The sequence below is a fragment of the Lepisosteus platostomus genome, chromosome 2 (genome assembly GCF_059453375.1).
Source record: "Lepisosteus platostomus isolate fLepPlt1 chromosome 2, fLepPlt1.hap1, whole genome shotgun sequence".
NCBI lineage: Eukaryota > Metazoa > Chordata > Actinopteri > Semionotiformes > Lepisosteidae > Lepisosteus > Lepisosteus platostomus.
In genome coordinates this window covers 75,024,251-75,046,705 of record NC_142612.1, presented here as the reverse complement: position 1 = coordinate 75,046,705, position 22,455 = coordinate 75,024,251, and the positions used below count along the sequence as shown (strand labels likewise).

Sequence of the window (22,455 nt, the reverse complement as noted above, 5' to 3'; positions counted from 1 at the left end):
TCGGAGGAGCAAGACCTTGAAGTTAAACAGCCGTTTTAAGAGACAAAGCCAAGAAAGATAAGAAGCACTCTGGGTCTCCATCACACAGTTAGAGTTTCTTTGTTGAAGAGATTTAAAACTAAAAGAAGATAATTAAAACAAAACTGGTTGCCATCTGGGAGTCCTTGGTAGTATTAGATTGGACTACAAACAGTTTTCCCTTATCTTTGTATTATTACAGAAGGCATTGCTCTTAAGTACCTGCAGGTGCAAGCCAAGGAAAACAGTGAGACAGTTGCATTTTTTTTTCTCCCGACGCACTTCAGTTGCATCATTTTTATATCTATATATTCACCTTGAAAAAGTAGTGAACATTTTTTAGATTTGCTGCCCATGGCTGACAACTGCTTTGTCTCGATGAAGACCAGAACACTTGAGATCTGAGATGTTCCATCCAGCTTGCATGTTTTTGTTTAGGAGTGATTTTTCTTCTTTCCCTCACAGAATTGACAGCCCTCTGTGGATTGTCCAGTGCAAACGTAATTAATGTGAAATCGTGTTCTTCTCAGCAAGTAACAAAGCTCTTCCAGTACCAGATGCTTGTGTTTATCTGTGCAATCTTTTGTCCAAAAAGCAGCATCCATATATAATATTAACACTACGGAGCCTGATTGATTGGTACGAGGAAAATTATGCAGATTTGTTCTTCTTTTCATTTATTTATTCCTTCCAAAAAAAGCAGGACAGTGCAGATGGCTTGGCTGTGCAAATGTGTGGTTTGTGGATTCCAATCATATTTTGTGGTTTGTCTGTCTTCTCTGATGCAGGGTTTTGCACATTCCCTGCTTGTGCCATAGATATAAAGACTAATAAGCACCTGAGGTCAAGTCTTCCTGAGCGTATGTCCATGCATCTGCAGCAGTAATCTCTGTTTTGCCACCTGGCATGCTTTGGCTCCGGGTGAAGACTGTGTTTTAGAGCTGGCATTATCGGAATGGTTTGGCTGTGTCTTAACTCCGGATGGCAGCTGTTCTAGCATACAATAAAGCGTGGAGGTCTTTCAGATTTCCTGTTTACAGACTTGCAGGCAATTCAGTTTTCTGTGCCTCCTCTGAAATCAAAGCCACTCCAATCCCCAAATATAGTAGAAGGAAAATATTGTAATTCCTATTTACATGAAATTAAAAAATGAACGACAAAAATGTTTCTTAAAAACCTTAAGAAATTAGACCTTGATTATTTGTTTTATTCAATAAACTCTTACTTTAACACCTGTGGAGCTATTATTATATTGCAATGCTGACCGAATGAATTTTAACGTCCTCTGTAAAGGAGTATACTGCACCTTCAAATAGGATTTTTGCAACAGGACTCTTTGACACAAAATAATCATGTCCAAGTCTCGGATTCTAATTATCATGGTAATACTTGGCAAGAATTGAGATGTGGAATAAGCTTCTAGTAGTAAGTTTGTCTTGTTAAAATCCTTCCAAATAATTTGCCTTAAGACTTATCAGAACAATAATATCTGCTGTCCTACAGTTTACAGGAGGTTGTAGTGAGTAGCTGAATTTAGTTTTTTTTTTCTTTCATGCACATTATAATCACCCTTCATATGAGTTCTATAAATATGCTTTCCTTTTTCTTTGTTTAGGTGTTTGGTGTCCATTTTTTTAATAAAAAGTAACATTAGGAATAACATTCCATAGCAGTGTTGTTTCTCTAACAAAACAAATGTAAATAATTTGGCTAGCTCCTCATGCTGGACATAATGCATATGGTTTATAGATACTTGTGCAGCTTTAATTGACTGCGTTATTTTACAGTCATGGTTCTCTAATATAGACTAGTTATTTTTAAACTGGATGCAAATAGCTTTAGATCAGATTTGTGCATTTTCCTTTTTAATTATTTTGGAACGCCAATTCTGTCATCACTGGAATGTTGAGAGGAATATGTTGTACTTCACAGCAGAGAGAATGTGGATTTTTATGGGACAGTTTGCACATATAATCAGCCGCCACCAACTCTTTTTACAACAAACTAATCATTAATTCTGGCCACTTTGAAAATAGAATACTGCTTACGATTGAAATGTTAGGATTGCAGTTTTCCAAGGTGACTTTGTGGGCACGGTTTAGTTCACTTATTTGTTGTTAATGGATTGTACTAATGCATCATCAATTGTTTTTCTTTTCGTAGTCTGCTGCTGAATATGCAAAGACACACCTCCCTGAACTTCTGAAACAACACCTGCTGAACTATGAAAAAGAGAAAGAGAACAGTGTGCTTTCTTACCCCAGTATTCTGGAACAACATATCCTCTCTATTGACAAGGAAATGCTGGAGAAACTGTCTGCCTCATATGATGAAGCAGGTAAGACGGCATTATTCTCTGTGCTTTAAATGTGTAGTTTGTGAAGTTAAGGGTAAAATTCTGAAGGCCGAGTGAGTAAAGATCAGGATGGTATTTCGACACTTGATTTCTTCCACAGATGTTCTCAACCTGCAGCTGTTACTGATTGAAAGTTATTTTTCTTCATAATCTTTCCATTCTTCTGTCTGCTTTTTGTTTGTTGGCAACCCAATCCCAAAACATTTTCTGTGTGTTTTGGAGGTTTAAAATGTTCCACTGTAAATTTTGTTCCCTCAGAACGTTCTATTTTGAAGGGGGTCAAAAACAATAACATAAGGAAATTGATAACATCGGCAAAACTTTTATTTATTTCCTTACTACCACTACAGCACAACCTAAAAACTACTAATAATAAAACTAATAAAACTACTGCTAATATGAATCTGTGCTGTGCATTGCAATGGTGTAGAAACTTCACCCAGTAAACAAAAGCACGGTTCTGTTTTTAATATTAATGTCATTGAACCATGATATTTTAAAACCAGGAAGTCAGTGCAAATAAGTGTTCTTTGCCATGTGATTTATTGCATTTCAGAAAAAAACAAGGCTACGTTAGGCTGGGACCCTGCTGTGACAATATAAGGGGTTTTCGTACAAATAAATGCTGCTCACAGATGCAGCATCAAAGAGCTTTTGTCAGACAGTCAAAGGCTTTCTACCTGCAGTGTCAAAAGCATCTTTTAAAGGCAAATGGTTCTGTGACTTCAAAGATACTGTATTAATCCTTGGAAATGTCATCAAACATTCTTGAAGGTATCCTTCAATGCCGGAGAGGCATTACTGTGATCTTTTTTTAAATACTTTTTGTTTTTTTAGTTTTAAATAATAAGCAACAGATATTTGTTTCAAATAAAATGTTGGCTGGTACTGTACAGTCTCAGCTTCTCATCTGTGCCTAAGCAACAGACTGATCTTTTAGGCACTGATTACCCAGGACTGCTGACACGAAGAGTTAGGTGTTTGTTTAAAACTCACATTGTTCAAAGATAATGGTGTTATTTAATCATATTTTAGCATCTCGGTAATGAATTATGCATTAATTAAACGGTGCATATTAAATGGTATTTGTCAAGAAATGCTCACCTTTTACTTTTTCTGTATTCCAAAAATCAGAGTGCTGTAAAATATCGCACCGCATAGCAGTGATGACAACTAAAATCACAAGGTTTTGAATGAAAACCGTTTGCCTATTAAATGAGTGCACAGTAGCGTCAGAGAGTTTTCAGTTTTAACTAGTATATGTTAGTGAATGATCTTCTCGAGGTATATGCTACAAAGATTGCCAGATTTTGTTATCAGTAATACCACTTTGTGGCCTGATCTCAGATTATCGAAGCTTAACGAGACTGGGCCTGATTAGTACTGTGATGGGTGACCTTGAAAAAGACATTGAGGCACCAGTAGGTGGCACTATTCCCTCTTGCCCAGAATCCCAAACAACTCACTAGCATGCTCACCAGTCACACTGGGCTGCAGGAGGGGTCATCCTTCAGATGAGACGTTAAACCGAGGTCCTGACTTCTTGGTCATGAAAGAAGATGATACACTTCAAAAGAAAGGTGGTAATCCCTTTGTAAAGTCCACTCTGGGCTGGCAAATTCAGTCCTTAGTTCAACTGGCGAAGCAATTTCTCACTTGCCATCCTGATCCGCTGTGTAGCAGGGCTGCTGGTGCAGAGTGGCTGTGGGTATCAGGCATGTGGGAGCTGATCTCCGAGGCTAGGTGAAGGGGTTCTTCTCCTACATGTGGAACGCTTTGAGATGCTTCGGGATAAAAAGTGCTCTATAGATGTGAGGATTCATCATTGTGGTTCGTATGGTCCCTCAGTGCAATTTTCGTTTTGGAGCACCAATACATTTTGAGCAATTGAGACTGATTGCGATTGTCAATACAGTGTTATACGTTCTTTTTACCCGACGCATTTTTGTTTAATCAAAGATACTTAAAACAATTAACTCAGGCGACAGGAAAATCAAAGTGACATCTTTATTTGCACATCACTTCTATTTTTGAAGGCGAAATGTCACTTTTTCTCCATGTCAATGGAGAAATAGTGACTTGGCTACGTTTTATTAATTTAATCCCCATCAGAAAAACCAAAAACGGGTGTGAAATATTCATAAGATAATAAAGACAGCATTCATTCGGGTATGGAATGCATTTTACAACCTACTTACTGCTTCTTATTCTAATCATGTAAATAGCATAAAAACTGGTTATGAGCAGCTTAATGTAATTTATTTATTTCCATGCTTAGATTTTTTTCAAATTAATTTCAATTGAATTAGTAACTGATCAGGTTTTGTGAGTATTAGTATGCATATCAATCATGCAAAGAGAAAAAAATAACTCTTTCTGACTGGAGCATATGGATTATTAAAAAACAAGTCTTCCCAAAAATTAAATGCTTCATTTAGTTGCTCACTTCAGTATATTTCTACAAAATCTTATGTACACTAGGGGCAGTTTTTGTGTTTTGAATTACATCCCACATCATTTCTTTATCTAAAAGTCTAATCATCACGTTGTGCACTGATGTTTTTTTCTTTAACATATTGCTTTCCAAAATTAAATCAGAACTGCAGTGTAAATTTGAAGTCCCCCAGCTTTTAAAGCATTGAGAGCATAAGAGAATAAACAAATAAGAGGAAGTTAATTTGGCTGATAATAAATGATCTGATGATCTCATTCCTACCATTTCTTGAACCTAGCCAAGGTATTGTCTTCACCAGTGTGACTGGGTCACTTGTTCCAGACCCCCACAAACCTTTGTGAATGGTCAAGTAAACACCTAAGCCTTTTCCAATGGTAATTTCTTCAGGCTCAGTGTTTCCCATTTTATAGTTAGTTTCCATTTCTGCTGTTTGTAGGAATGTGGAACGTACTGCACTCGCCAGCTGCCAGGTTTTTCTCCAGTCTTGAGTTTTATCCATGTGTGTTTAATTTTCTGTTTCTTCCACGCTGAAAAGAGAAGGAAAGAAACACAACATTTCAGATGTGGAGCCTTCTTCATTGTGTCTCTTTTCTTCTCTTTTCAGCGTGGAATCAATCTTTACTTGTTCCTTTGCAGCCTACGCGTGCTGACTCAGCTGCCTGCTTGAATTTTATAGATTCTGCAAGGCTGGCTAGTTCTCCTATTTTAGTATCATCTAGGAGTTTGACTTGTTTACGATCCATACCCAGAATCTAGATTATTAATGTAAATTAGCAAGAACAGTTGTCCTAATTCTGATCCCTATGATGCTCTACTAATTACTAGTAGTATGTACATCAATGGCAGCACAGATGACTGGAAAATAATGAGCATTAACTAAGCTTGAGTCACATTTTATCCAATTAGTCATAGCGGTTTGATTTTGGGCCTGTTCCTCAGACGGATTAATATTTTATTTGGAGCTGTGAGTTTCTTGTAGTAAAAGGACTTTAGGAAGCAACAATCCACAGTATTTCACTTCTTTCCCTCCTGCATCCTTTGCCAAAGCTCTTACTTTGCAAGTAGGATGACATCTCTGCAGTCACTGCAAATTACGACCACAGGTCAGGTTTGTAGATTGGTTGCTGGGCGGACTTCAGTTTGTGTTTCTGTGCTCAACGGACCATGAAAGTAAAAAATACATTACATGTTCAAGGGCGAATTCTGCATGAATGTAGTCAGGAGATCTAGGTATACATCCAGAGAGCAACACCATGTTAAAACAAAACGGGACTCCTTGCAAACTAGGTTATTGCAGAGCACAGCTATAACATTACTCAGTAAGTGGTAGTACACAACAGCACAGGCTTGAAGGGAGCAACTGGAGAGATTCTTCTGAATGCTTTTCTTCTTTTCCTGCATGTTAAGAACACTTTATTGGCCATATACAATTTCTTGTATTAGAAATTTGTCTTTTCGCAAACCCCAACTTGCTCTCCATGAGACACACAGACACAGACAGGGAGAGAATCTTGGGCTTAGAGCAGGCTCAGCCATTTATACAGCGCCCCTGGAGCACTTGGGGTTAAGGGCCTTGCTCAGGGGCCCAACAGAGTAGGATTCCTCTGCCAGCCACGGAATTTGAACCGGCAACCTTCCAGCCACAGGCGCAGATCCTGAGCCACAGAGCCACCGCAGCGCCCCCTATGTCATATGTCTTCAGAATATTATCATTTCTCCAAGAAGTGGAGCTTGTGTTACCATTAGTGTTGGGAAGCTTTTTTCTCCTTCCTATACAGTTTTTAAAAAGATTGTTTAGTTTTAAGGTTGTGTTGTAGGTTTGTTGGGGATTTTTATTAGTTTTTGCCGATCTTCTTCAGAAAAAAAGAAAACATCATATCGTACTAAGAGGATGTTTAGTTAGGTTTTTTATTAGAATATCGTAATCTCCCTTCTAATTTTATTTAAAAAGATTTTTAAAAACCTTTCAGATGCAAGCTTTCATAGTTGAATAAATGGCCATTCACCATCCATTTATATTCATTAGATGTCCCAAATCACATTGAAGCTAATGTTGCCATATGCTGTATACAGTACACACTGTCCCTCAGCTCAAGCAGTGCTCTGTACTTTGGGTTTCGATTTGCCCCTGGCGTCTCTTTTGTCATTGTGGATAATGGATATCTGACAACTTATTTGCATGCTTTGTTTTTACACATTTTAAATTGAAATGGCATTAAACGTTATAAGCTGTAATAGGCATAGACGGCCACCTCCAGGAATCAATTATTGTGCATTTGATGTAAGTCTTAAGCACATACCTGCGTTACCTTGTCTGGAACAGTCGAGAGACTACACAGTTCACAGTTAAACTAAAAACAATTTGTCAGGAGAGATACGGTCTCCCCCAGGGCCATGGGCCAGATGTTTGCTCTAGGCTCTAGATTTCACTGTGGAAAAGCCGGAGGAGAGAGCCTTTTACTGCCGCCTTTTAATTTTTCGTTTTTGAGATGAGTTCCTTAATTAAGCCTTCCAGGACTGCAGAATTACCAGCCACCAGGAAAGCTTTTCGTGAGGAGATGCCTTGTTTTCATTCCGAGACATTTTGTCAGAGTAGATCTTTGACAGTCCATGAAAATGCCCTCTGGGAGGGCATCACAAAATGACAAGGCAGCACTGGAGCCTTCTCTGTGGCCTTGCACTTGAGGAGAGATCTCTCTTTTCATGGAGCGTCTGACAATTAATATATTGTCTATTCCATTTGTACTGACTTATATTAGAAGAGGGACACACAGAATTTATATTTGTCAGTATTGTTTGATTGTTTCAATCAAAAACGAAAGCCTGTTATGATTGACCATAATCCCACTTTGACGGGTGAACATAGAGTTTTGAAGCTAACATCTTTTAACTATTGACAAATGTTTAGTATGCACATTAGCTGGAAGTCGCAATAAACCTGAAATAGAGGATCCAAGTCCCTCCAGCTACTGTTTTTATGACAGTGAACAGTAATACTTAGAGGTTTTGATTTTGTTTCTGCAGTTAACATTTTCACTTAAATGTAACCTAGAAAATATAAATATCACACATCCTGTCTGTACTTTTTATCTTTGACTTTTAGTTAAAATCTGTATGTGATGGATGTTTCTGCGTAGTGTTAATTAAATGCAATTCATCACTTGCACTGAAATTGGTTAGTAATAATTACAATAATAATAATGTAAAATTTACCATTATCATTATTATATAATGATGTATTGTTATATCACTTGTTCCTCCTCTGATACTATTAATGTAATAATATTGTTTTCTCTGTTAAGTCACTTGCAGGTGAAGTATAGCAGTTTCTAGTTAATTGAAGATCTGTATTTTGGATCATTTAAAAACTGTGTTTTTTATAGGGAAGACATTTCCTTTTGTAATGTGTTAATGTTTTGTTATGTTTATTTAAAAACTAAATTCTGCATTTTTCATTTCTTAAATGAATGCTCGATTAATTGCAGGAAAGTAAGACTCAGAATGTAAGTCATGCAAGTCACTAAAGCACTTAACATGACTTCATGTTGGTAAAATCAGTTTGAAGCAAGACCTTCTGATAAACAACATCATAGCAGTACTCCAGGCAAGGTCTGGTGAATAACAACACAAAGGTCAACAGTACGGTACGCTGTTTTGTTTGCCTCTCAAAATAAGTTGTTTTTATGTTTCAGATTGGTTCTTTTTATTCTCAAAGTGAGGAACATTTGATTTTTAAGAATGAATCATGGTTGCTTAATACCTCAAATACATTTTTCTTTTCCCAAAATCTGGTGTCTAAAACTGGCCAGGATGGATTAAGGTCTTGTATTTAATCATGTTAAAATTAATTCAGGTTAATGCAAACCATGTTTTGGAAAATGGTGAGTGAAAACTTCTTGAACTTTTTGGAAGAGTCTCGCCTCCTGTTTTCAAGTTTTGATAGCAAAGCTTCCTGCTGTTGCCATTGATTTTTTTGTGTGGCAGTTTTAATTTTCTGATATGACTTAAATAACTCATATTCTTATGGGTGATTTTTCAAAAGTCAATTTTAAAGTCCAACTCCCTACCGAAAGCATATAAAAATTCCAGAATGCAGCATGCAATTATGCAAGTTATCTGGTGCTGAAAACACTGAAAGAGCAGCCCAATTCGAAATTGAGTGCTGAAATCTTTCAGAGGACTCCCAAGCGGTCAACACAAATTCAGTCTGTATTTCCTGATAACACTAGCTGTTAACTCAAATATTATGTGGAGATCATTTTTTTTTCTGTACGGCATGTCTGTCAAAACCTCTTTTTTTCTTGTTAGAATGCATTTTTGCCTGTTATCATGGTCAGTGGAGAAAATAAAGATAATTAACTGGCCCACAGTGGAAGAAGGTGAAAGGCAGGGAGAAAAATAAAAAATAAAAACTCGGGGTGAATTAAGTGCAGTAGGCAGCCTAAAATAAGAGAGAGGTTTTTCCTTAAGATGTTATTTTGTGGGTTAAGTGTAGATCTAAAAATGTCATTTTCTGCTTTTTCAGATTGTATGTCTTTTCTTTTTCCATCATTTTAATTATGTTTTCCCTAACCCTGAAAAATAATCCTCTTCTGTGCACACTGTGATTGTTTTCTCTCATTTTAAGTAATTTGCAAATATACTTTAGGCAACTCTGGTAGTTACGACTGTCCTTTTTAGGAGAAAAAAAAAAACTTTACCACAACATTTATTTCTTGTTAAAGTTAGAAGCCAGTGACATTTTTCTGGTGTTATTGCTGCAAGAAATTCAACTTGACAAACAATAACTCATGATGAACTAGTTAACCAACCATATAATTTTCAAAACTAATATATTTGGGAGCAGGATTTCTCCTCTGTATATATACTGCACAGTGCAGACTGAACGGTAACAGGATTATGAAACAGCTCATCTCAGTGATGTGTACTGTATATCTCCTTGGTTTTATATTAAAAGAACATAAAAACCTCAAGGCCTGTCCTAGTTTAACCATTCAACAGCATTCGTAGTATTTACATAAGTAGATTAGTGAGGTCTTGCCAGTTTGGCAGAACACTGTGACACAGTACCTCCTGAACTCTTACCATAAAAAACAAAGGTATTTTGTGCTGTTGGGTTATGCTGTCCAGATGCATCTTGGCACCAGGATTATGCTCATAATCAAATACTACTTTGCTGGAGTATACTGCCCAGAGCCACAGCAATCACGTGCCTGCTCCCCCTTCTTGAATCCATTTAAGAAACGGAAGGTTTCTTTCTGACATTTGTAAAGCTGTTAAATACAAAATTATCACTCTGCCAGAAGGCCACGTCCATGACATTAATTAAGCTTCCCTGTTTCTTTTGTGTGATTCTTTCTGTTCTTTTGTTACTCCCTTTCTTCTCACGCTCATAAAACAGGGTGTGTTTCATTCTGAAGCATGGCCAGATCTGGGAGAGCGCTGGGGGGTGTGGCTGGCGGTGGAGGGGCGGTGTGCCAGGTCGCTGTGCTCCCTGCAGTGTATTAGGATCAGGTCACTCTATCGGTTTTCAGTGCTGATAAGTAAAGAAAAGGTGACCTTTAAAAGATTTCATGCCACAGTTGAGTTATTGTTTCAGTAGCAGCATTGCTCAAAAGGCTGTTTTTAAGACAAATTAAGGTGGGGCGAGGTCTGCTCTGTGCTGTCTGAGGGAGAGGTTTTGGGGATTTGGGATTTGGTTTTTGAGGGGGGTCGCGTATGGCGAATAATAAAACAATTTTTTCCAGCTTCTCAGTCATGGTCTTAAACAGAAAAAGGCCTCAGTAATAAAATTGATGATATAATAAACTTTTATTTATAAAGTGCCTATCCAAACCCAGAACTCATAGTAATACCCAAAAAGTACAATAAAAATTTAAAAAATATATACAGAACAGTATGTAGGGCAGTCAGACATAGGCCCCAATAAAGAGGTAATTTTTACACTTGGATATGAAGAGAGTCCAAAGTACTTGTGTCTCGTAAGACCTGGAGAAAGGGCTTTCCATAACAGAGGAGCAGTGAGAGATAAGGCACGATCACCAGAAGTATGAGGTTTAGTCCTAGGTATAGTGATTAGAGGACCAGCCTCCTACGGGAGGGACTGTAAACGTGGAGAAGTTCAGAGATGTGTGATGGAGCCAGAATATTTAAAGCCAGTAACAAGATCTTGTATGGAATACCTAAATCTTTTTTTGGAATCCAGTACTTAGCTAGAGCTGGCATGTTCTTTAAGAATACACACCCTCACACACCGTAGCCTGTGGTGGAGATCATAACGAGGTGTATCGCACAGGCCAGACCTGGAGTTGTTAACAGCACCCGGCTCCCTCTTCGCCGTTTCAGGCACGACGTGCTTGATCGCGCTGCTGTCGGACAAGGAGCTGACCGTGGCGAATGTGGGGGATTCCCGCGGAGTGCTCTGCGACAAAGACGGGAACGCCGTCGCCCTCTCGCACGACCACAAGCCCTACCAGCTGAAGGAGCGGAAGAGAATCAAACGAGCAGGTAAGGGGCGCAAAAGCGATAGCAAGGAGAATTATTTGATGTATAGCTGTCCTGGAGCTCAGCTCAGAAAAGATGGGATCCTGCTGCCTCTGTCGCTTGGCCTTCACCCTCCTAGAATTGATTTTTGCAGAACAGTGCAGAACTCGTAAGAGTGGCGATGAAGCTGTTCCCTTTCCAAGGGCATCACCAGGATGAAATATTGTCTTACTTCATCAGCGCTTTGCCCACTAAACACCTGGGACATGGAACTTGATGACTTCTTGACTCAGCACTGCTACAGGCAGATGTTGAAAAATGGCAGTTTGGCAAAGCCCACAGCCTGATTAGAGACGGTGAGAGTTACCGACGCAGGTTTCTCTCATTTTATTTCAAGCAGCCAATTGTGTGCTTAGCTGTAATGTAATGAGCTGTACACTGAAATAATAACTGTATTCACCAGACAGGTGTTCAAGTTAAAAACATTACCAAAGAGCGCCATCTGCTGGCCCCCCTTCTCAACGCACTTACTTGTGTCAGGACACCTCTCTTCCTCGCCATTCTTGCGCACTTGCCCATATTAAGCTGTAAAACGCAGCAGTTCATGTTTTCACAGGTCTTCACTGCTTGTTTGCATTGTGAAGAGATAGGAACACGCTTTCTGTTTCCAGCCTATTTGCGCTTGTGTTCACTTAATGTTTCAAGCCGGGATAGCCGTCTTAAGAATGGCAGGGGATTTTCTCTTTGTCGCGGTTGAACTCTCCGCTTTGTTGAAGCACAGAATACAGAGAAGTATTTGATCTTGACCCCGCCACTCATCTAATGTGCTCTTCTTGGGCTTGCAGTGGCCTCTGTAACCTCATGGGTGATTCCGTCTCCCTTCCCAGGTGGATTCATCAGCTTCAACGGTTCCTGGCGAGTCCAGGGCATTCTGGCTATGTCCCGTTCCCTGGGCGACTACCCTCTCAAAAACCTGAACGTCATCATTCCTGACCCGGATATTTTGGCCTTTGACCTGGACAAGCTGCAGCCCGAGTTCATGATCCTGGCCTCCGACGGGCTGTGGGACGCGTTCAGCAACGAGGAGGCCGTGCGCTTCATCAAGGAGCGGCTGGACGAGCCCCACTTCGGCGCGAAGAGCATCGTGCTGCAGTCCTTCTACCGGGGCTGCCCTGACAACATAACTGTCATGGTGGTGAAGTTCAAAAACAGTGGCAAAGCGGGGGAGCAGTGAGTAGGCCCTTTTGCTGAGCTCTCGGAGCACGAACTCTGTTTCTGGCATTAACCCCCAGTTGCGTGAGCCTGTTACAAGTACGTCCAGGGACCCAGTTTTTATGGCCATGGCCTTTTTTTTTTTAAAACAAAAACCCCCTTAAGGCTTTTTTGCATTAAGCAGTGTCATGGTATTACAGTACATATAGTAACTGACATGGTGTCGAAGCTCAGCACGGTACTTATTGATTAACTGATTAAAACACCCCCCATACCCCACCCCCTATAAAATCTCCAGTAACAGTTAAAAAAGAAAAAAAAACTTGTTTTTTTCATTGTTTCTGGTCATTTTGGCTCAGGTGCCCTAAAGCTGTTCCTTCGCTATGCATGAGTTTGGAAGACTAGGCAATAACTTCTTTCACCTTTGCCCCCCACTTCAATCAATCATGAATTTAACTGTGACGGGTCATATAAATGACGGTCTGCACCCTGGGCTGGGTTTCCAGTTTACACCCTGCTGTTACACCAGTGCAGGCAGGTACTCATGTACTACTGTATATAGGAGCAGGTCCTCCAGAGTGCAGCAGCTAAAGGTAAATTGAAGGCCATTTTTTCCAGGACAGTTCTGTCTCTTTATCAGTACTCGTTGTCCTGTATTCATCAACCAAATGATTAAAATCCCTGTTGTCCCTGAACTGTGGGGCCCGATGACTTATTGCAGCAACTTTATTATAATACAAAGTCAGCTTTGGTTAATTATCATTGCAGTTAATTCACACATAAACCTAGGTTGTGGAATTAATATTGGTTGCAGTAATACTGTTACCTTGCTTTTGGAAAATCACAGTCAGGATTTCCAATATTCTGAGAACCTCTGAAATGATTATTTCATATGAGTTAGGCACAGTACCAAAATCTCTTTTTTTTTTTCCATTGGAGTAAGCTTAGCAATAATACCTACAACAGATTTAAGGGTCAATAATACCTACAACAGATTTAAGGGTCAAATTTCCACTGGGTTTTATAAATTCAAGAAGTCAATAATGTTTCCTTTAACTTTATTTTCTGACTACAAAAAGCCCATTTCTACACATTCCACACATGAAATACCCTACTCCGAGTTGGAACAGAATCGCTTGCTGTAGCAATAACAGGTTAGACAAAATCTGAAGCAACAATGGCTGCTACCAGACAGAAGAAAAGCGTCTGTGTACCTTTGCAGCAGCAAACAAATGCTCAATTTGAAAAATATGTCCCTAGTTTGAAAAGGGTGTTTCTTCACTGTGTCTGTTTTTAAAAAATACTGGGGAGTGGTTACAATCTACAGAGGGCAACAATTTTACTCTCTTGCCATCAGTTGTTGCCAAATCCTGTGTTTATTATGTGTATTTCATCCACAGCATGTTCAGAGTTGCCCGTATCCATTACCTTTCAGTATGTTCTTCTGTAACTGTTTTTATTGACGATGGGTCTGTCTGTTAACGTATTTGAGCTGTGGGTGAAACAGAAATGGAACAGAATACGGCAGTCTACTAATGTTTTGACCTGTTACTCATCAGATCACTTTCTAGTTTGTCTAATTCTACAGTTCCTTTAAAAAAAGAAATCGTACTGTAACCTGTTATTTAAATTCAGTATTTATCACGCTGTGGTGGGACTTAATTTGATCCTTGAATTCTGTTGATTTAATCAAAGTGACAAAAAGGGCAGAGTTTCTGATGATTGTTTTCCTGAGAATGCACTGAAATGTTATGTGACGAATTTTGAACTAAGCTGTTGGGTTTTTTAAAGCACCGTACTTCACATGATGCTTTACTGTAATACTGAATTTAATTGAGCTCAGTTCATTTTTTTAACTGAAAACTGAATAGCGTTATTCCAGAATAAATCGTCTGCAGCATTAGGGAGGTTATCAGAAAACAAAATCTGCAAATCAGATGAGAAATCTGCATCTGTATTACTTGGATTTCACTGTAACCTTTTTCGTTAATTGGTATAACTCATAAGTCTTTTTAACAAAGTTAAAATTACAACATTTTGCATTTTGCTGACACATTGAAAAATCACAAACTCATGACATTAAGAGAAAAAAGGAAAAAATTACCTTTGAGTGACACTCTTAACTGCTGCCTTATTCTTTTGTCGGTTATTAACTGCTTTGCCAAAATTAAAATGTTTTGAGATTGTAGTGTAGCATATTATGTTTGAATGACATGCACATTTAATGTAGATAGTTTTTCATGTAGAATACCATCATTTCTACATTTGTCTCTGAGAGACAAGCATATGGGAATGGAAAGTGAATGTACATATTAAAATTAAATAGTTCTTTAACACAGATCAGCTGTAAAAATCACCCTGGATGAAAAAAAATGTAATGATTTACTAGTTAGTATTTTTGGTTATATATTCTTCCAAGAATAAGTATGTGTTACCTAATGTTTATGTGGAGTTTGTATTTTGTTTGTTGAATTTCTGAAAGTGTAAAAAGAGTCTTGACCTGTGGATTTTAAGGTAAAAGAAAAAAAAATAAAACATCACTCAAGTATCTTGGATTTCTTGAATTTTAATCTGTCTTTTTCACTTTCTTTGCTGTATGTTTTAAAGTCTTTCCCAGTTTGAACTTTTTAACTTTTTTTCCTAAAATGTTTCTAACTTTATTTAAACTAGCGATAGAAATAAGCCAGATATGAAAGGTAACAAAACAGTCTAATATTAGTGACAGGAAAACAATTTTGTACTATATATTTTGCTCTCAATTACTATTTCAAAGTTGCCCTGTCTCTTCTGGTAGTTAATAATAAAAACTCAAAATTTGCCATGTTCTCTTTGATCACAAACTGTTGGAAACACTGAGCCAGTGTTGATTCAGTCTGATCAGGTCACAGAAAAATTTAAACCATTATATTGCAAAAAACACATCAGTGTTCTGGCAAACATGTAATCATTAGATTATTTGTTTCCATTTAAAGGACTACTTGAAAACCCCATGCTGTCTCAAAAGTTTCCCAGGCGTTACAGAGCAATATAGTCTGTAGCTTTAAAAGGGATGGCATGCCACCATCTGACCCAGACAGCCAGGATAAGGTCATCCAGAAGGTGGATTCTGATTTCAAACTACGCATCTACTTTTTTATGTTGACACAAGGAAATGATCTGTAGATGAGTACATGCAGCTACATGATGTTATTCATCTGTATCTGACCCCTGAAGATGTCTAACCAATCGAACATTGCCATTTCTGTTTTTTTAGCAATAGAATTAATCTTTACCCGTTGTATATTGGATACGGTACTTACTGCTTTTGTGTCTTAAAAAAGTTGTAAATATGAGTTTCTGACGTCTTAGTGAAAGAGGATAGAAACCAGACCACTTTATGTCTTGGAAAAGAAATAGAAAGCTTTTTTCTTGACACTCCACACTTTTTGACAGACACTGCAAACACAGAGAAAAGCTATTTTTTTCCTCAGGTTGCAGATTATTGTATTTCCTGTAAAACTTTAAGTATTACGTATGTTTCTGTGCTTCTCATTTTTGATTAATGAAATTTGTAGGTCTTTCTCCTTTTTTCAAGTAAAAGGTTAAAAATCACATTTACACACAAAGAGGAGCTCAGATTGGAACCTCAGGTTTGGGTGGTGCTTCTAGTTATCTTGGAATTTACATAGTAAACACTGAATTATTTTCTAATTAAGTTTCAAAGAAAAAAAAGTTAAAATCACAGAAGTGGTTGGTTGGCAAAAATATGAGCAGGCCATTTAAGCCATTTAACAATGATTTCATTGATTTCTTACATGTTTATATATAATAGGTGAGTATAACTTAAGTCCTTTAGGTGGTGTTAATATGTAACAACATAATGTTGCAACAAAAATTGAAAATCACTTCAATTAACATTCTGTAAATCCGATGTGGAACATCCTTTAAAGTTTGGGTCAAAAAATAATTTATTTAAAACTGGTTACGATGAATGGTGGACTCCTTTTGTGTATATCAAACCAATCTGAACTTGTTATTGTTATTAAAACATGTCCTCCAAAATGTCTATCACAAAGACAAATTATGGGAAGAAGTATCCTGAAAATGCCTTCTATGATATTTTAAAAATATTCATGCCGATTACTAGATTCAACCTCTGCATGACTGTCTTCATTTAAACTGGCTACTAAACCTTCATTAGTTTAGGGAATAAGGTAATGACTCCACCCGTCCTAGCAACAGGTGCTTTTTCTCTTAAGATCTTTTCTCTGGGATTGTCTCCAGGGCCCATCTCTCTCCGGGATAAGTGCTAAACCTCAGAACAATTGAAATGTCACGTTAAGCCTTTCATCACATTAGGATCTGTTGTGTTGTGATTTCCGTGGAGACTGTAATGTTGATTCAAATAATGCTCCTCCAGGTGGAAGGTATCCATCAATATGACGTTGTACTGATTTCATCTGTAGAAGGACAAGTATTATAATTGAACATTTTTCCCCGGTTCCATTGACAACATCACCAAACTCGGCAAATAAATCAGATTACGATAAAATGGTTAAATCTCCCCCATTTCTCTCTGTCTTGTTAACTGCCCACATTGCGGAAAGCTGAATTCTGGATAATAAAGCTCGAGTGTACTGCCTGAGTCTAGCCAGCCCAGATCCAAAGCACCCATCCAATAACTTGGCCAAGGCCAATGTGGCAGGTCAGCTGAGAAACTAAAAATGGAACAGGTTAAACACACCACCCTGGCTCCCAGTCAAAGATGTGCAGGCTGTAGTGACATGGCAGGGTCCTGCTGGATGTATCTGGCATCCCAGCCCAGCCAGTGGCATGGCCCTTGCCCATCATAGATGACAGCATTCTTTCTCAGGACAGCCGGGCTGAGAAGACAACCCTCCCGGGGCCCAGATACAGGCAAGGGAGAGAGCCGCAGAATGCTGGCCTGCCTCCTGAATCCACAGCGAGGAAGATGCCTGTTGTCGCTCGGTGACATCTTCTGCAGAAGCCGTGCGGCTTTCGGGACCGCCAGGAACGGGTCTTGCTCTAGTCAGCCCCTCTCTGGCCTCGTTCAGCCTCCTTTCACATTTCCCAGCCCCTGGCACCTTTCCCCTCCAGAGTCAATGGGAACACAGTGTGATCTTCACGTTTCAGCTTCAAGTGACCGGAACTCAGTTTGAGAGGAGGGAATAGGGATGGAGCCCCAGCTGCTTCCAATACATCACTCCCACGGTATCACCTTTGCAATTTGATATAATTTTAAAATAGTACTGGACTGTCATATCACACATACTTTGTGATCATCAGCCTTTATTCATCCACTGCTTCAAAAACGTCCCCAGGGTAGTTCCACAAACGCCTGGTAAGGTATTCTCATCGGACTTCCACCTGCAGACCCGCTGATGCACAATGGCTCTTATCCCCTAATCCAGCAGTGCTGATATTGAAGTAGCCAGAAGCTCACAGCTGTTTCGTTCAATCTCCATAGGAGGAATTGTCAAAGAACACAACTGATTTTCCTGTAGGACAATGGCGAATGGATGAATGGAAATGGCTCTTCCAGCTCACACCTGAAGAAGGCTCCGCGACAGAAACGTTGCGTTTTCTTTCTTCCTTTTTTCAGCATGGAATAAACCTATTACTTGTTCCAAAGAAAAAAAAAGCCATTTGACCATTTCACTAGGAAAAGAATACCCAAGAATGAAGTGTATTCATATGTAATGTGTAACCCCACGTGGCTGATGGCCAACCTCCTGACCGAAGGACGAGGAGGCTGGGACTCTCCTGCAGAGTGAGGAGTGACCAAGGGACAGGCTGCAAAGGAGGAAGTGGGGTGGAGGAGGGATGCAAAGGACAAATGCGAAGGAGACAAGAGGCTTACAGGTAGTATTCAGAGTTTCTCTAATGTGAGGACATGATGTCAGGAATGATTGTGAATGAGGCCAATTGCCTTGGCTGCAGTCATCCCTCATGAGCTTTCACGTGAATTTCATATACAGTATGTGAGGGTGAACTCACTGAGAGGCTTCTTGAAGCATTTTCCAGTAGGAGACCATCTCTTCGGGCGCCACTCCATGCACTGCTATGACACCTAGAATCCTGCTGTCACGTCTCTTTTTATAAAGTAAGAAAAGATCATCTTGTGGAATGTGGAGCACACCTCCCACTAACTGTAAGCAAACACCCACGTAAACATCTTCAATTCTGAAAGGTTTCACGTGCCACATCATCTCGTAAATTCTTAGAGCCAGTTTACCTGAAATCACGTATCCAAATCCGCTGCAGTACGGAGGGTACTGGTCGAAGGGGTATTCCTCATGGGAAATAAAGTTTTTACTGCTTCTTCTTCTGTAGGGGTAGCTGTGAACAAAAGGAAAGCCTGTATACAATCCCCCTGAACTATACCTGGTCTTCAGAAGAAACTGAACCAGGTTCATGACGTTAATAAAAACATCTGTGTCTGTTTTCATAATATACTGAGCGCGGGGACAGAATTCATACATCCAGTGGAAGGCCATCCTGGTTTTCAATGTAAGGTTTTCGTATGTGTCCAGAAAGTCTTGCATGATCAAATCCCTGAAAAGAAAATGCTCCTCTTCCAGTGATAACCGTGGCTTAACCGCTGTCTCCTTTTCTCTACCCAGTAAAAATAACGTTAGAATATATTTCCCCTGCAAATACCTCTTACTGCCCCAGGAAGCTCTGATGGCCATTCTGTGCTCTACTCTGCCTGGTGTGGACGCAACGAAAATGACCAGAAAGGGAACTTTGTGTTTACACATAGAAATCTTAGGCAGCAGAAAGGGTAAACAGGGCCTTCTGACTGGTTCGCTTTCGTAAAAATACAGCCAGTTGATTCCCTGGTTTAAAGCCTTGTTGCTGGAATAGGTGGTGTTTGAGGCCAGACTTCGGTTTATAATTAACAACATCAACGTAAGCATAGTAAAAATGAGTCCAAGAAACAACGTTTTAAGAAACATGTGTTTCATTGCATTGATTCAGACTCGGTTAGTTTTTTTTTTAAGCGAAAATCCATGTTGCCCTGCGGCGGACTGCTGAACCAGTCCAGGTCTAGAGGTGTATTCTGCCTTGCTCCCGCTGCTTGCCGGGATAGGCTCCAGCTCCCCTGCGACCCTGTGTTGGATAAGGCGGTTAGAAAACGATTGGATGAATGGAAAATAAATGGTAATATATGAAGTTTCTACCTTATGTTTGCTCGCATCTTCAGTGCATATATAATCTGGAAACGATCAAAATAAAACTGAACTATTAATCTACCTTAATACACAGTTTTAAATAGAGTGAGAAAGGTAATCTTGTGTATCTCCCGATCGATTTACACAATGGGACATTACACGTGGAAATCCAAGCTAAATGTTAGTCCCCGTTTTGCAATAAATGCATCTCAGTAATGAAGATGCAGAGATATGGCATGCCGACTAATACCATTACTTTCTGATTTCGGACTTTATTATAAGTTATCATATCTCGAAGGCTACACTTTTGTGTAAAAGCAAGATAATTCAATTTTGAGAGGAAATACCCTCGTTTGATAGTTGAACAATACAAAGGCTTTCAGAACTTTTATACAATTAAAAAAAAAGATACGTATGTGGGTGAAAAAAATGTTTTCTCCATGCCTATATTCTATATTTTTACATCTGTATCTTTGAAATTTACCTCTTAAGAAAGCAGGGAGAAAGCAGAACGCTCGGGACGCTTTTAAATAGAAATAATGAGATTTTTCCAAGAGGATCAGCCACCCAAAAAGATTGCATCTACCCTGGTCAAAATATGCATGTACAGTAAACGTAATGAAGATTAGGGGGAATGCCAATAAATTTAGAAAGTAAACAAAACGACCAGGACGAAAATAACGTCTTAGCTACAGTACAGTTTTTAACTTACCATCTGCAAACCTGAAAAAGATCTTGGAAAGCTGAAGGAATCTTCTCGATTCGTCTCCCGCAAGGGTATCCAAAGAGACGATTTGAATATCGCGTTGATTTTTTTTAATGAAGAAATAAATATATTTAAAAGCCTAAAACGCTCAAACCAGTTCCAAAAATTTGCATGTTCTAAGGTATCAAAGGGGTTTTCAGCAAAATGCATTTAGAAGTATTTGACTTTCTAGCTGACGTAAAAGAAAGAGTTAAAGAATTTAAAACAATTCAAGTCAAGTAAAAGAGACGCAAGTAATTTTTTAGATTAGCATGTGATGTAGTCATATAATCGTATTGGTTCTGCGTGTAAGGTTTCGCCTACACCTGACGGCGTACATGTACCTCCTATTCTTGGTAACGCAATAACAGGTGAGTCTCTGCGCTTGTGAAAGGAGGTTCCCGCAGCGGGGTGTGGATTTGTGAAACAGGGTAGGGCAGCCTTAACGTACAGTACAATTTACAACTAGGCTGTATGCTTCGTAAACCATATCAGTCTCGTATACTGTGACGACGTGTGACTATAGGTGGTCTCAATTCGGAGCAATTTGGACTTTTTGGTCGTATCTTGAATTGTAAAATTATCGTTAGCAGCCATATCACCCTGCAACTCACAGCTGGTAACCCACTGAAGCTAAGCAGGTGTGAGCTTGGTCAGTACGTGGATGGAAGACCTCCTGGGAAAAGAGTTTCTCGAAAAGAGTAGGGGTGTAACCCCGGTGTCCTGGCCAAATTTCCCATTGGCCCTTACCAATCATGCCCTCCTAATAATCCCCCCTCTATGAATTAGCTACATCACTCTGCTCTCCTCCCCACTAATAGCTGATGTGTGGTGAGCGTTCTGGCACACTATGGCTGCCGTTGCATCATCCAGGTGGGGCTGCACGGTGGTGGTGGAGGGGAGTCCCCATTACCTGTAAAGCGCTTTGAGTGGAGTGTCCAGAAAAGCGCTATATAAGTGTGAGCAATTATTATTATTATTGTTGTTAATTGTCCCTTCAAAACTGCGCAGAACCGCGTGTGGGACATCCTCGAATTAGAAGGTTTTGGATAAAAGCTGTATTTTGACAGATTTGAATTGATTCCCAAACTGCAGGACAAGCGAGGATGCACACCTCCTGTCGACAGGTCCTTGGCACGCACCTCTCCACAGTCCTGGACCTCAGTCACAGCAAGCTGGCAGTGTTTCTGAGATCCCACAGTCTGAAGCATATTTGAGGTGCGATTCTACACGTTTCGAAACGTGTGTCATACACAAACCATTATATATGTCATTTACGTTTGGAGCTTGTCAACATTTAATTCCAGGTAATGTGAAACTGATTAACAAATTGAAATAAGATTGATTCCAGTAAACATGAATATTACTGATGACCGGGTCATATTTTGCCTAATTCTCAGGTTTTACTTTAACAGTACCCTTACGTTCATAAAAATACATCAACTCTTTACCTAAGACGCACCTCCTCAGTGACCTATTTATGCCACAAGAGGACACTTTCATCTCTAAATTGTGACAAGAATTCTGTTTTTTTTCCAAATTATAAGAAACTGAATATATAATAACAACTTCTACATTCAGGTCAAAACAGTCACACATGTATTTTGGAATGTGTGCAATAGACTAATGGATGTGGACATGAAAAGTATTTTACAAAAAAGTGTGAACTACAATTATCGTTTCAAAGTCTCTAACAGTAAGGAAAATGCTTCATATATATATTGCAAAAAGCTGAATGCCTTATTAAATAAATATATTTACAGATACAAAAGCAAATGCTGCTAATTGTTGGTTAATTAATTTCATAATTCAGAAGGGGAACAGAGCTGTCAGGATATGTTCCAGCAAAACACCAAATTGAACAGAATTTATATATTCAGTAGGAAGATCAATAATAATCAAATGTTTCTAATCATAGAACTGCTAATAAACTATAACATGTCATATTGCCAAACAATGCTTATTTTCCTCCATCATACTTACGATTCATAGTAATTCATTCATTCATAAT

At 39.1% G+C, this 22,455-nt stretch overlaps 2 protein-coding genes across 3 annotated transcripts in view; one reads left to right on the top strand and one right to left on the bottom strand.

The window, feature by feature from the left end:
• Positions 1-12,680, top strand: part of ppm1lb (protein phosphatase, Mg2+/Mn2+ dependent, 1Lb) — a 50,379-nt gene extending 37,699 nt beyond the window's left edge. Inside the window, exons 2-4 of the mRNA XM_088618399.1 lie at positions 2,182-2,356; positions 11,175-11,336; positions 12,200-12,680. Coding sequence (XP_088474525.1) covers positions 2,182-2,356; positions 11,175-11,336; positions 12,200-12,546 — 684 coding nt within the window. The 3' untranslated portion in view covers positions 12,547-12,680. The remainder of the gene's footprint in view (positions 1-2,181; positions 2,357-11,174; positions 11,337-12,199) is intronic.
• Positions 12,681-14,477: 1,797 nt separating this feature from the next.
• On the bottom strand, positions 14,478-20,794 carry LOC148677121 (UDP-GalNAc:beta-1,3-N-acetylgalactosaminyltransferase 1-like). Of its 2 annotated transcripts, none has more exons than XM_088618413.1 (2): positions 20,184-20,794; positions 14,478-19,637 (listed from the first exon to the last, which is right to left on the bottom strand). In XM_088618413.1, exon 2 carries the CDS (start codon positions 19,490-19,492, stop codon positions 18,518-18,520), a length of 975 nt encoding a protein of 324 aa, XP_088474539.1. In that variant the 5' UTR covers positions 19,493-19,637; positions 20,184-20,794; the 3' UTR covers positions 14,478-18,517. The 2 variants fall into 2 exon arrangements, with proteins under 2 accessions (XP_088474539.1, XP_088474547.1); XM_088618421.1 differs by having other exon boundaries at positions 20,412-20,794.
• Between the last annotated feature and the right edge of the window lie 1,661 nt (positions 20,795-22,455).